The sequence below is a fragment of the Sinohyriopsis cumingii genome, chromosome 2 (assembly GCF_028554795.1).
Source record: "Sinohyriopsis cumingii isolate HCF-2022 chromosome 2, ASM2855479v2, whole genome shotgun sequence".
NCBI lineage: Eukaryota > Metazoa > Mollusca > Bivalvia > Unionida > Unionidae > Sinohyriopsis > Sinohyriopsis cumingii.
The window spans coordinates 150,037,106-150,051,383 of NC_142962.1; the positions used below are offsets into that span (position 1 = coordinate 150,037,106).

A 14,278-nucleotide genomic window follows, 5' to 3' on the forward strand; every position below is an offset into this window, starting at 1 on the left:
TTACAGGAATCATACACCAAAGGACTGCAAATACATTATACCTTTTCTGACAATGAGATGCATGAATTATACATACAAAATATATATACATTTCACAAGCCATATTAAATGAGATAAGAAATATTAATGGAAATGGCTATTCCAAATTTGACATCCTTTCAAACTATACACCTCAATCTCAATGGATCCACAAAAAATGCTGTCACAGAGTCCAACTCATGTAATATTTTGTCAGCTGTCAATCAGGATGGTAACAGGATACTATTTAATGAAAGCATGCAAGAGTAGTAGTTATCCAAAGGAATGAATCTCTAAAACACACACATGCTAATTACAATGTATCCTTGATGTACAGACAATCTCAAATATTTGTACTTATAATTTTTCCCATGTTTAAAGTATTTTTCCCCCCTTTACTGAATTTCAGAATTGCCTTTCTGAATATATTTTTGGAGTTTGGGTATTAATACAATATATTTCCCTTTCAAAATTAACTTTTTTCACAAATATTATTTCCATTAGCAAGATTGACATACAGCATGGAAAATAAAGTGCACTACTTTATCATGCATTGCCTTTAAAAATTACATATATACTTCAATGGTTTACGACAAAGGAAACTTGCAACAATTAAAAAAATACAATGACCAAGATGAATCAAACTACAAACAACAAAGATCCTGATCTTTTGAGGCATAATGCGCCTGCGGATCAGGATTTATTCTACTAAATACTCCTAATAAACTGCACAGACCCAGTTCTGCCAGTGCATTATGCAATGGTGGATCTGGCTCTGTGCAATTGATCTCATCTTTTAAGGGAGTATATATGGTATATGCACATGTTAAATTTCCAATGTTACAACTCAGTGTGACCCCACTATAGTGCGCTCCGTTATAACGCGAATTCGGATATAATGCGGTCGTGGCATGGCTCCCTAAATTTCATATACATGTATTTTTCTTGTGCACAAAAATTTTTTTAAAAAAAAAGTATGGAAAAAAACGTAAAAAGTTGCTTATCATTTTGGGGAAGAGATCACGTATGAATAATACAAGAAGATCGTGGCTTGGCTTCTTAAATTTTATATGCATTTTTCTAGTACAAGAAAAAATTTTTTTTTTGTTCTTAAAATTAATTAGAAAAAATGCATAAAAAGTTTATTCTGGGATCGCGTAGGTCTTCGCCAATGTCGCAATCTTGGATTGTTTTTCCTTATTGGCCGCAAAACATACGATGTGGCTTTTTTATTTGTTGGCGACATTGTTGGCTGTTTAAACTTTTATATACAACCATTGGTTTGGAGTGCAGAAATTCATAGGCCCCATGAAAGGAAGCTGCAAACTGGATATAAAATGTACTGAAATTTATCAACTGTTACATAAACAAATTCTTTGTCCATACTGACAAACCATCTAAACAGTGCATTGTTATATCATAATCCGCTTATCTTTATATCTAACATGAGTTCTGTATGTTGTGAAATAACCTATATTTTGTTGTTGACATTTCTGGTAACGGAGATCAACCGGATGAGGCATTGTTTCGTAATCTATCTTTCATTGGATTTTCGGCCGCTCGCTAGTAATTAATATATTTACAAAGACTGACATTTGTATGTGGATGGTAAGTAAAATTCCTCTTCGTTTCACTCAGAATTAAATTCTTCAGAACACTCACGTTTTCTGCAATAATCCCTGTCATCAGAACACCTGCGTCTCTATCGTCTGTTGACCCTTTGTTAATTTTCAGACGCATGCGTGGAAGGCAGCATCAAACTGCTACCACAAATGTAAAAAAACTAAAAAAACTTACTTATTGGTTTATTCAGTAGGCATGGAGGGACAGTAACTAGAATAGTCTAAACGACCGCCAATTCCTTTTTAAAATTGTACCCAGATAAAATAGTTTGCTGAAATTTCAAAGGAAACAGATTACCTTTGAAGCACCGACTGTTACGAAAACGTGCTCAGCAAATGGAAAAAATACCAGTCTCAATCATGCAATACAATTATTTGATGTTGCCGCCACAATAAGAAATGGGCATTCGTTTGGTTCTCCAAAGCTGTCCTTTAGCGGTGACTTCAATAGCGCATGCAGCCTTCATCAAAGAAAGCCGACTACAATCTTTCAATAACAGCAAAGAACTTTTCTTCAAAGGAAGTCAGTACCAAACTTAAATAAAAGTGATGGAATTTGATGGATTTTTGCATTTTCCAATGTTAATGGAACTCGTTAACTGTGCTGTGAAAGTTTCCTTTTTGTAGGGAAAAAGTTTAAGCAACGGCGGCTTAAAACACAAACTAACTTTTACGGACTTGGAATGTACATTAAAGTAAATGTGCTTCGTCATTCGTTACGCGATTGTGCTATGTTTTTCCACTGAATTCAGACCAATATGACCCATTACAAAATTAATGAATATTTTAAAGCTGTGTGTGCATATTTTCAATGGAATCACTTGTATTTTGGATTCAATGTATATGATGAGGTTTGCAGGTGAATACACGGTCTTGATACTATTCATGCTATACATTAGACATTTATATATAAACAGGATTCACGTATATGTACCAATTCATGGTTGTCTAAATAAAGTAAACTATTATATTATTATGTCTTCTCTGTTTTCACTACAGGTGTATTTCTCATTGAATATGCATCAATTCATGATGGTAACTGTGCCGATGAAGCACGTATTGTCCTGCCCGCATTTATTATCCACATACCCCCCGCAATTTTTTGTTTTGTTTTGAGGGGGTACATTTTCTTCAGCTAACTGACTTGGTTGCATATAACACGGTTCGGTATATAACGCGGTCAGGTTTTATGGCTTCCAACTACCGTGTTATAGCGGGGTCACACTGTACCATGAAATATTTTAAGTAAATTATCGAATTCAGTTAACATATGTGCTTAACATGCATATGTTATGTAGATGGTGCACCATTATGTAGGTATTCTCACAAGGCATCTTACCTTACAATCATATCATACTGTTCTTAGGACCGACTGACTGACCATTCCAACAAAACTGCCAGTTTATTTAGCCAGTGATTAGGCTGCTTTGGCTGTCTGATTGGGTATGCAAATATAGACAATCAAGAGTGGTACATTATGGTGAAAATGAGCTGTGTTCCATGGATAAGAACTGTACATCATATGAAAATATCATCCTTACTTGAGAAGAAAGATTTGAAAGGGATCCAATCAATCAAGGATGGAATGACACCTCTGTAATCTATATAAAAAAAACTCCAATGCTTCATCATCAAGGAAGAACAAGAATAGGCCTGCATGTTGAACCCATGATCAAAGTATTGCTAAAAAATGTAACCAAAATATCAACTGTTGACAATGCTCCTTCCAGAAAAGTGACAGTTATGTCTTGCTTCCCACTACATGTGGAGTCACCAATAATGTTTCTCAATGTTAATCTGAAAAATAGTGTTCCATCCAGAAATTTACAAGAAAGAGGGAACTCCCCCTCCACTCCCCTTTCCAAATGGAAGTTGTTGTTGTTGTACGGTTTAACGCCATTTTTCAGCACAAGATAGGCTATACATGGCGGCCAGTATTAATGGTGGAGGAAGAACCCGGGAAAACCCTGGAAAGAACCACCGAATTACAAGAAGCTACTGGCAAGCTTTCTCACATACCCACATTGGCTGAACAAGAGACTCGAAACCCACGCAGACAGAGGTGAGATGGCAGTAATCCATAACAGTGAGCGCTTTAGACCACTCGGCCATCAATCCACAAAGCTGTTGGACTCTGCAGTTAGCAATATCAAAAAAACTAACCTGACAGAAAATCTTAGTCAAGTCACTGAAGCGTGTAATACAGATCACTGGGATTACAATTTGATAATATTTTGTTGTATTCATCAAGACATGTCCACACACACAGCTGTACGACTCTTGCAGCCATAAAAAAAACACCCTAGAAACTGAACCCGGTGCAAACGTCAACCAGGGCATGAAAAATGGACAGATGGAGCAGACAACAGTAACATTGCAGACCATTCCCATTCAAAGCAGGTCATGAAAATGGAGCTTAACTATATTACTAACTTCTGTCAATCATGGTGTAAACTTCCACAGATGCCGTTTCTCCCCATCCCTGAAGTGTCTTGGCAGTGACATTGAAAATGTAATATGTCTCTCTCTTCAAGTTGGTGACTGTGTACTCCCGAACACTGGGTGTCAGGGCTGGGCTGTTGGTCCACTGAATCGTATTGTTTTTTTCTCTATATGAAACCATGTAGTTAGTAATAATACCGTTTGGTTCCACTGGTGACTCCCAAACAATACGTGCCTGATTGTATGTCACTTCGGGAAACCAGATAATGACAGGTGGACCAGGAACTGCAATGAGAGAAAGATACTTGCAGTACTGACTTAATTGACTTGCCCCTCATGCCACATACATACACACATACATGCACACTTGCATGCACACATACATACCCACATACATGCACACATACACATATCAGATTTTATACAGATTGTGGAATGAATGGTATGGAAGATTATTACTGCTCCATACTGACTTATTATCACTTCTTATTTCATCATGAACAATAATACAATTTTCTTTGAAATTTAATGCAAGAAAACATCTAATGCTTATGCTCTGTGGTATTATTTGTTTCTTCTATGATAGATAAATAAATATATGAAAGAATTCAGCTGCACTGCCAGAAAATGGGATTGATCTTATACTAAAAGTGAACAAAAGCTCCATACAATCTGATATCATGCCAGCGTATCATGCAATCATGCACTGTAACTATATCTTACTTGTAAAACCATGAAACCTTGCTAAAATATGAACACACAATATGTAAAACATTAAACATGAAATTCTTAAAATCTTGAACAAATAACATGTAAAACTTTAAGTTTACACTTTTTAAAACCCTGAACATGTAACATGTAAAATCTTGACCATATGATTTGTAAAATCATAAACTTGTCAAAACATTTAAAACATAACTTGCACAAACATGAGCACATAACTTGTAAACACCTGAACACACAACTGGTAAAAACATCATGTACACCAAGCTCATAAACTCTTGAACACAAAACTTAAAATAATGTCTGATCTTCTGCTAATGCAGCTGAGACAAAATTATCATACCATCAGCATGCGTCTGGACTTTTACTTCTGGAAAGCTGAGAACTCCATCTCCAATGGAGGTATATGCCAGCACCTGGATCTCATATGTGACAAACTTGCGTAGGTTTTGTATAAGACAGAATTTTGTCTCATTCCCAACAACATTTTGCTGCACTGGAGTGAGATTCTCCTCATCTGATCTGTACTGCACCTAAAATAAAATTGAATGATGATAACCCTTTTCATTCAACTAAACTTATACATGATTACCTTTTCATTCAACTAAACATGTACCTGATTACCTTTTCATTCAACTAAACATGTACCTGATTACCTTTTCATTCAACTAAACATGTACCTGATTACCTTTTCATTCAACTAAACTTATACCTGATTACCTTTTCATTCAACTAAACATGTACCTGATTACCTTTTCATTCAACTAAATATGTACCTGATTACCTTTTCATTCAACTAAACATGTACCTGATTACCTTTTCATTCAACTAAACATGTACCTGATTACCTTTTCATTCAACTAAACTTGTACCTGATTACCTTTTCATTCAACTAAACATGTACCTGATTACCTTTTCATTCAACTAAACATGTACCTGATTACCTTTTCATTCAACTAAACATGTACCTGATTACCTTTTCATTCAACTAAACATGTACCTGATTACCTTTTCATTCAACTAAACTTGTACCTGATTACCATTTCATTCAACTAATCTTGTACCTGATTACCTTTTCATTCAACTAAACTTGTATATGGATACCTTTTCATTCAACTAAACATGTACCTGATTGCCTTTTCATTCAACTAAACATGTACCTGATTACCTTTTCATTCAACTAAACTTGCACCTGATTAACATTTCATTCAACTAAACTTGCACCTGATTACCATTTCATTCAACTAAACTTGTATCTGATTACCATTTCATTCAATTAAACTTGTATCTGATTACCCTTTTCATTCAACTAAATTTGCACCTGATTACCATTTCATTCAACTAACCTTGTACCTGATTACCTTTTCATTCAACTAAACATGTACCTGATTACCATTTCATTCAACTAAACTTGTACCTGATTACCTTTTCATTCAACTAAACATGTACCTGATTACCTTTTCATTCAACCAAACTTGCACCTGATTACCATTTCATTCAACTAAACTTGTACCTGATTACCATTTCATTGAATTAAACTTGTACCTAATTACCATTTCATTCAACTAAACTTGTATCTGATTACCATTTCATTCAACTAAACTTGTATCTGACAACCCTTTTCATTCAACTAAATTTGCACCTGATTACCATTTCATTCAACTAAAACTGTACCTGATTACCTTTTCATTCAACTAAACATGTACCTGATTACCTTTTCATTCAACTAAACTTGTACCTGATTACCTTTTCATTCAACTAAACTTGTACCTGATTACCATTTCATTCAACTACATAATGCCCTTCGGGCGTTATTTGCTGTGTGAGTCGGAACTGACAGTTTATTCCACGAAAAACTCAGGGAAAAAATGTTAAGCTCTTAATTGTATCTAATAACCTTTGGCATTCAACAAAACTTGTATCTAATAACCCTTTTCATTCAAATAGATCTACTGGACTGGTGGCCTAGTGGTTAGAACATCTGCCTTGGATGCGGGAGGTCACGAGTTTGAACACTGGCAGAGTCATACCAAAGACTTGAAAAAAATGGTACTAACAGCTGCCTTGCTTGGCACTCTGCATTAAGAGCTTAGTGTTAGGACTGGTCGGCCTGGTGTCAGGATAATGTGACTGGGTGGGACATCATGTTACATGTCTGTGGCATGATGCCCCAGTGCTAGACGTCACTATAAACTGTCACACTGCAGACATTGTAGCGATATGACTGAACATGTTAAAGCTACATTAAAAATCCATCTCACACACACACACACACACACATTCAACTAAACTTGTATCTGATAAACCTTTTCATTCATTGGTAACTTGTGTCTAATAACCCTTTTCATTCAACTAAACTTGTGTCTAATAACCCTGACATGCCATAATAAATGGGACATTATGTAATACGACAGAACAGGGGTCGGAAACCAACGGCACGTGTGCCACAAGGTGGCACATCAGGAGGTTTTGTGTGGCATGCAAAGGGTAGCCAAACATCTAAATTTTAAGTGTTATTTTTTTACTGGTGGCACGCACTCATTCATTTGTAATTAATCCGGAAAAAAGTGTCAATTATGTAAAACAGATTGCTAACCCCTGCCATAGAACATTACGTAACATCAGATCTGGCTCTATGCTGTTGACAGTAGTTCATGTTATATATTGCATAATTATGGCATTGCTTGTATTCTTGATTTTAATGTCATTGTAATCGATATTTGAAGCTCCAACTGGCTCAGGGGTATGTTTTGGTGTATATGACTAGACTGCAGTTCAGTGATCAATTGCTAATAGTTTAACCTTTTACAGTGTAACATGAGATAAGTCTGTTGTATTTACCTTCAATAACATGACTTTCTAGCCAAGTATTAGGCTCTGTTTTCACAGTCTAGAAATTATGACAGAACACACGTACTTTTTTTCCCCATTAACATCTTACATTACATTTGGAGGCTTGATTAGGTCTCCAAAATATCTTCATCAAAATTTCACATCTCATTTGGGTTTTGTAGTTCCTACCTTGTTGTCTTCATAAAGTTTAGCATTAAATTAATTTAGTAATCTTTTATTTCTTCAGATAAGTAAATGAGGTTTTGAAGTACCAGGTTCATAGACTTATTAGAAACAATATGAGTGAAAAAAATGCTCTAAATTATATACAGATATTTTGAAAGCCTGAGGGAACTAAGGAGAGATGTGAAAATGTTAAAATATCTAAACAAAATAAAAATACACATGAAATTTATTACATGGCATGGTCTATTAATTTATGACATGGCAATGTCTATTAAAATTATCAGAAGATGAAGGAATATACTTTTGTCTTTCTTTATTTTTAACTTTCTCAAATGACCTGACATTCTTATTTCAAGGTAAAGCTATTAACACCATGTAAAATCTTAAATCATCTGTTATTAATAAAATCTTCCTTCAGACAGCTGAAAAAATATGATATGCAATATAGACCACATCAGCAATTAAACAAAATAGTAAATTTGTAAATGTAGAATCTACTTTTGACCTTCCTCTGAGTTTGATTCTAGTTCAGTTCTATTTGCTCTCTGCAGAAACAGAAGACCCACAAAAAGTAAAGTATGGCATCTAAATAAAACACTCTCACCATGATGCATTGTCAGATGGTAACATTCACTATGATGGGTGTTTTGACAGTTGTAACAGCTACTATCATGGGTGTTTTGACAGTTGTAATGATGAAGATGGCAAATACCATTTACTGTTTTCACAATCTCACCTAGATCCACCAATTTTGTTTTAGCTATTCTCATAAGAGTTTGGTATAATATACAATCCATAGGCCTTGTTAGAAATTAGTATATTATGTAACCCTTAGGCCATGTGAGGCTTTGATATAATATACAACCCTTAGGCCTAGTGTGAGTTTGGTATAATATCCAACCATTAGGCCTTGCAAGAGTTTGATATAATATCCAACTGTTAGGCCTTGTGAGAGTTTGGTATAATATCCAACCATTAGGCCTAGTGTGAGTTTGGTATAATATCCAACCCTTAGGCCTTGTGAGAGTTTGGTATAGTATATAATACTTAAGCATTGTGAGAGTTTGGTATAGTATATAACACTTAGGCCTTGTGAGAGTTTGGTATAGTATATAACACTTAGGCCTTGTGAGAGTTTGGTATAGTATATAACACTTAGGCCTTGTGAGAGTTTGGTATAATATCCAACCCTTAGGCCTTGTGAGAGTTTGGTATAATATCCAACCCTCAGGCCTTGTGAGAGTTTGGTATAGTATCCAACCATTAGGCCTTGTGAGAGTTTGGCATAATATCCAACCATTAAGCCTTGTGAGAGTTTGGTATATTATCCAACCCTTAGGTCTTGTGAGAGTTTGGTTTAATATCCACCCCTTAAGCCTTGTGAGAGTTTGGTATAGTATCCAACCCTTAGGCCTTGTGAGAGTTTGGTATAATATCCAACCCTTAGGCCTTGTGAGAGTTTGGTATAGTATATAATACTTAAACATTGTGAGAGTTTGGTATAGTATATAACACTTAGGCCTTGTGAGAGTTTGGTATAGTATATAACATTTAGGCCTTGTGAGAGTTTGGTATAGTATATAACACTTAGGCCTTGTGAGAGTTTGGTATAGTATATAACACTTAGGCCTTGTGAGAGTTTGGTATAGTATATAACACTTAGGCCTTGTGAGAGTTTGGTATAATATCCAACCCTTAGGCCTTGTGAGAGTTTGGTATAATATCCAACCCTTAAGCCTTATGAGAGTTTGGTTTAATATCCAACCCTTAGGCCTTGTGAGAGTTTGGTATAATATCCAACCCTTAGGCCTTGTGAGAGTTTGGTATAATATCCAACCCTTAAGCCTTGTGAGAGTTTGGTATAGTATATAACACTTAAGCCTTGTGAGAGTTTGGTATAATATCCAACCATTAGGCCTTGTGAGAGTTTGATATAGTATAATATACTTAAGCATTGTGAGAGTTTGGTATAGTATATAACACTTAGGCCTTGTGAGAGTTTGGTATAGTATATAACACTTAGGCCTTGTGAGAGTTTGGTATAGTGTATAACACTTAAGCCTTGTGAGAGTTTGGTATAATATCCAACCCTTAGGCCTTGTGAAAGTTTGGTATAGTATATAACACTTAGGCCTTGTGAGAGTTTGGTATAGTATATAACACTTAAGCCTTGTGACAGTTTGGTATAATATCCAACCCTTAGGCCTTTTGAGAGTTTGGTATAGTATATAACACTTAGGCCTTGTGAGAGTTTGGTATAGTATATAACACTTAAGCCTTGTGAGAGTTTGGTATAGTATATAACACTTAGGCCTTGTGAAAGTTTGGTATAGTATATAACACTTAGGCCTTGTGAGAGTTTGGTATAATATCCAACCCTTAAGCCTTGTGAGAGTTTGGTATAGTATATAACACTTAGGCCTTGTGAGAGCTTGGTATAATATCCAACCATTAGGCCTTGTGAGAGTTTGGTATAGTATATAACACTTAGGCCTTGTGAGAGTTTGGTATAGTATATAACACTTAGGCCTTGTGAGAGTTTGGTATAATATCCAACCCTTAAGCCTTTTGAGAGTTTGGTATAGTATATAACACTTAGGCCTTGTGAGAGTTTGGTATAGTATATAACACTTAAGCCTTGTGAGAGTTTGGTATAGTATATAACACTTAGGCCTTGTGAAAGTTTGGTATAGTATATAACACTTAAGCCTTGTGAGAGTTTGGTATAGTATATAACACTTAGGCCTTGTGAGAGCTTGGTATAATATTCAACCCTTAGGCCTTGTGAGAGTTTGGTATAATATCCAACCCTTAGGCCTTGTGAGAGTTTGGTATAGTATATAACACTTAGGCCTTGTGACAGTTTGGTATAGTATATAACACTTAAGCCTTGTGAGAGTTTGGTATAGTATATAACACTTAGGCCTTGTGAGAGCTTGGTATAATATCCAACCCTTAGGCCTTGTGAGAGTTTGGTATAATATCCAACCCTTAAGCCTTATGAGAGTTTGGTATAGTATATAACACTTAGGCCTTGTGAAAGTTTGGTATAATATCCAACCCTTAGGCCTTGTGAGAGTTTGGTATAGTATATAACACTTAAGCATTGTGAGAGGGAAGCTCAAAGTCCTCAAACTGTGCCAGTCTGTGTGTAGATACAATATTATTTCCGTCCACTGCATTCATCTTTGAATATAAACAGGAGGCAAAAAGATTCCATTAAAAAATAAAACATTAAATTGGACATTGCCAGTTCCTAAAAAAATTACAAATCAAATCAGACAACTGGAATTTGTACAATGAAAAAAATATATTAGCCTAAAAGCAATGAATGACATCTTGCCTTGTACGTTTAATACAATGAACAGATATATTTGCCAAAAACAGAAATGACATGTTACCTTGTATCCTTTTATCATGCCATTTGTGTCTAGTAAGGGTACATCTCCCCAGGTTACATTGACACTGGTTGAGGACTTGGCCACAGCCTGAACATTAGATGGCCCTGCACTGGGCACTGAAATAAAGTTCACAGAATCTAGTTAAAAATCACAGTGATAGGGACTTATCCTGGACATCTGATGATTCAGTCAATTCTTAAATTGATTACCATGCACACATAATATTATGAATAATTAAAGTTAGAGTTACTCTTGAAATAATGATATTAGTTGTACAATAAGCCTAGTAACATCAGCAAGTAAATAGAGTTTACTTGGGGGGGGGAGTCTTCATGAAATCCAAGTATTTGTAAATAATAGTGACTGGAATAGAATGTGTCACCCCTCTGCAAATATAAATAAAACAACTTGTTTTTTTATAAGAAAATAATTAAACTGAATGGCAGTCTTATTATGAAAGCACTATAATTGCCCAAATATGTGAAAACTCCAACGTCACTGTACTAACACTGGAGGCTTCTAAGATACCTTCCTGGATGTAAAAGCGATTTTAATCCAGTATATAGATCACACAAATAACTGTTGACATTAGGAATATCACTGAAGATAGCAAGTTAAATGGTGTACTATGGAATTCAATAAGTGAAACATTTTGCTTTAATGCAAACTGGCGGAAGCATGTACTAGAAACAAGCATATCAATACACAATGTAGGCCAACAGTTACAGAAAAAAATGACATACTTTGAGTTTGTACACACACACACACACGTGTGTGTGGGTGGATGAAATATGACAAAACCAAAAAATAGTGCACACATTAGTCTAATCCATGTCAGGGTTAGGATTAAGGCAAGGAAATCACAAGTGAGCAATGAACAACCCATTTCAAGGCTGTCAGGACAGTCTTGCAGTAGACAATAAACAGCCCTTTTCAGGCTGTACATAGTCTTGCAGTATGCAAATAAGGTAACTTACAGACTAAAAGTTCCAAGCCTCTACAACAAATACCAATATGGAGATTTTTCTCATCCATCAGTTCTTCAAACATAAAATAATATCTATTTGGTAATCAATTAATTAATTAATCAGCTTTAATTACAAAAAAAGTAACAGATGTGTTGAATAAATGAAAAATTGGTAAGAGACAAATGGTACCACAATGTCCCACATGACACCATGAAAACAAGACTGTCTTGAATGCAAACTTAAATAATGCTTCGGCACTGGGTGTACAAATCGGAATACAGTGAAACACTGTGGATAAACTCAATCATCATAAAGAGTTACAAAAGGACCTATAACAGAAAGGAAGTGGGCACAGAAGAAAGCAAAATGTAACACTGCTAATGTACTGCCATAATACACCAACTCTGTAACAATGATACATACACACTTGCTGAATAAAACGAGTACCTGCTGTGCCTTGTCAATTCTCTTGAGGAAATTTTTAACAATTAAATGTAATTGACAATAGCAATATCCTACCAGATTCTCGTGTCCTTTCTACAGTGGTAGGGCTGAAGGAGCTGTTACCCACATCATTATAAGCCACCATTTTCACCTCATATTCCATCCATTCCTCAAGCTTATCAATGATGTTGCTATCAGTATTAATCCCTTCCAAGGTGATGATGCGGAAATTGTCCAAACTATCCTTCAACCTGTAATACATCCTGTACCCACGAGGCACTCCATTCCAGGCAATCTCTGGTAGAGGCTGAAAATTGCAAGGAAATAAATTACTGTAAATTTATAAGCTCAAATTTTCATAGTTTTGTGAAAAACTAGATTTTTGCTTGTACTTTGAGGACTGGAGCAAGCGTTGCAAGAGATTTTTAAGATGGTTTAATTTTTTTTTATCTTTAAATTTGTGGCTTGTACATTTAAGGACAGGGGTAAGGGTCTGTGGTTTCTAAAAATTGGTGTCCTTTAAATTTTGTGGCATGTGCATTTAAGAACAGGGGTAAGGGTCTGTGGTTTCTAAAAAATGGTGTCCTTTAAATTTGTGGCTCGTACATTTAAAGATAGGGATAAGGGTCTGTGGTTTATAAAGATGATGTTCTTTAAATTTGTGGCATGTACATTTAGGGACAGGAGTAAGGGTCTGTGGTTTATAAAGATGGTGTTCTTTAAATTTTTGGCATGTACATTTAAGGACAGGGGTAAGGGTCTGTGGTTTATAAAGATGGTGTTCTTTAAATTTGTGGCATGTACATTTAAGGACAGGGGTAAGGGTCTGTGGTTTATAAAGATGGTGTTCTTTAAATTTTGTGGCTTGTACATTTAAGGACAGGGGTAAGGGTTTGTGGTTTCTAAAAAATGGTGTTCTTTAAATTTGCAGCTTGTACAAGGATCTGTGGTTTCTAAAGAAGATAGTCTTTAAATCTGTGGCTTGTAGCAACAATGAAATCCATGAAAATAGTAATTCATAATATCTTCAAAAGCTGAGCAAGTTATAATACTTACCTGATTACATTACCATTAGGATCACTCTGCTACCACTGAATTCAGCCATCCCTAATGACGAAAAATGTTTTATCGTTTATATAACATACTGACAAAGGAAAGCAACTCTTACTGGTGAACATGTGCTAGGTGTCTATTTGTATCCTTGATCTAACCGGTTTAAAGTTGATGGAATCCTTTAATAGGATGCATGCATTGCTGGGAAGGGTGGAGGAAATTTCAGTAACATGACTGGGCAAGTATTATCAAAGAAACATAACTTTCATTAAGATTTGCTTTCTCCATCAAATACATTACCAAGTCACAATAGCATCAGAAGAATAGGTACAAAGAAATACATCAAACCTGTGTCACCCTGTAGGAGCTTGATTACTTTACTTAAGGATGAACTTCTCCTAATGTTAGCTTAACACAATAGAAGATGTGTGTCTGCATGTGTTAGATTTGTCTTTGTGGGATCTCACACCGGATTAGTCTTCAATTTAAAAGTTCTGTGTATGAATTCAGCTCAAGTGGTATGGTTGTGCCTGGGTCCCAGGTTGTGCTTTCATGAATGGGGCAAGACAACTGTCTGGATAGCTACCAG

General features: G+C 35.6%; 1 protein-coding gene across 1 annotated transcript in view; it reads right to left on the bottom strand.

Moving 5' to 3' along the window:
• Positions 1–14,278, bottom strand: part of LOC149806073 (protein sidekick-2-like) — a 137,248-nt gene that overhangs the window by 54,335 nt on the left and 68,635 nt on the right. The window contains exons 19-22 of the mRNA XM_089950947.1: positions 12,712–12,943; positions 11,225–11,340; positions 5,149–5,338; positions 4,074–4,367 (exon numbers count right to left, since the gene is read on the bottom strand). Coding sequence (XP_089807073.1) covers positions 4,074–4,367; positions 5,149–5,338; positions 11,225–11,340; positions 12,712–12,943 — 832 coding nt within the window. The remainder of the gene's footprint in view (positions 1–4,073; positions 4,368–5,148; positions 5,339–11,224; positions 11,341–12,711; positions 12,944–14,278) is intronic.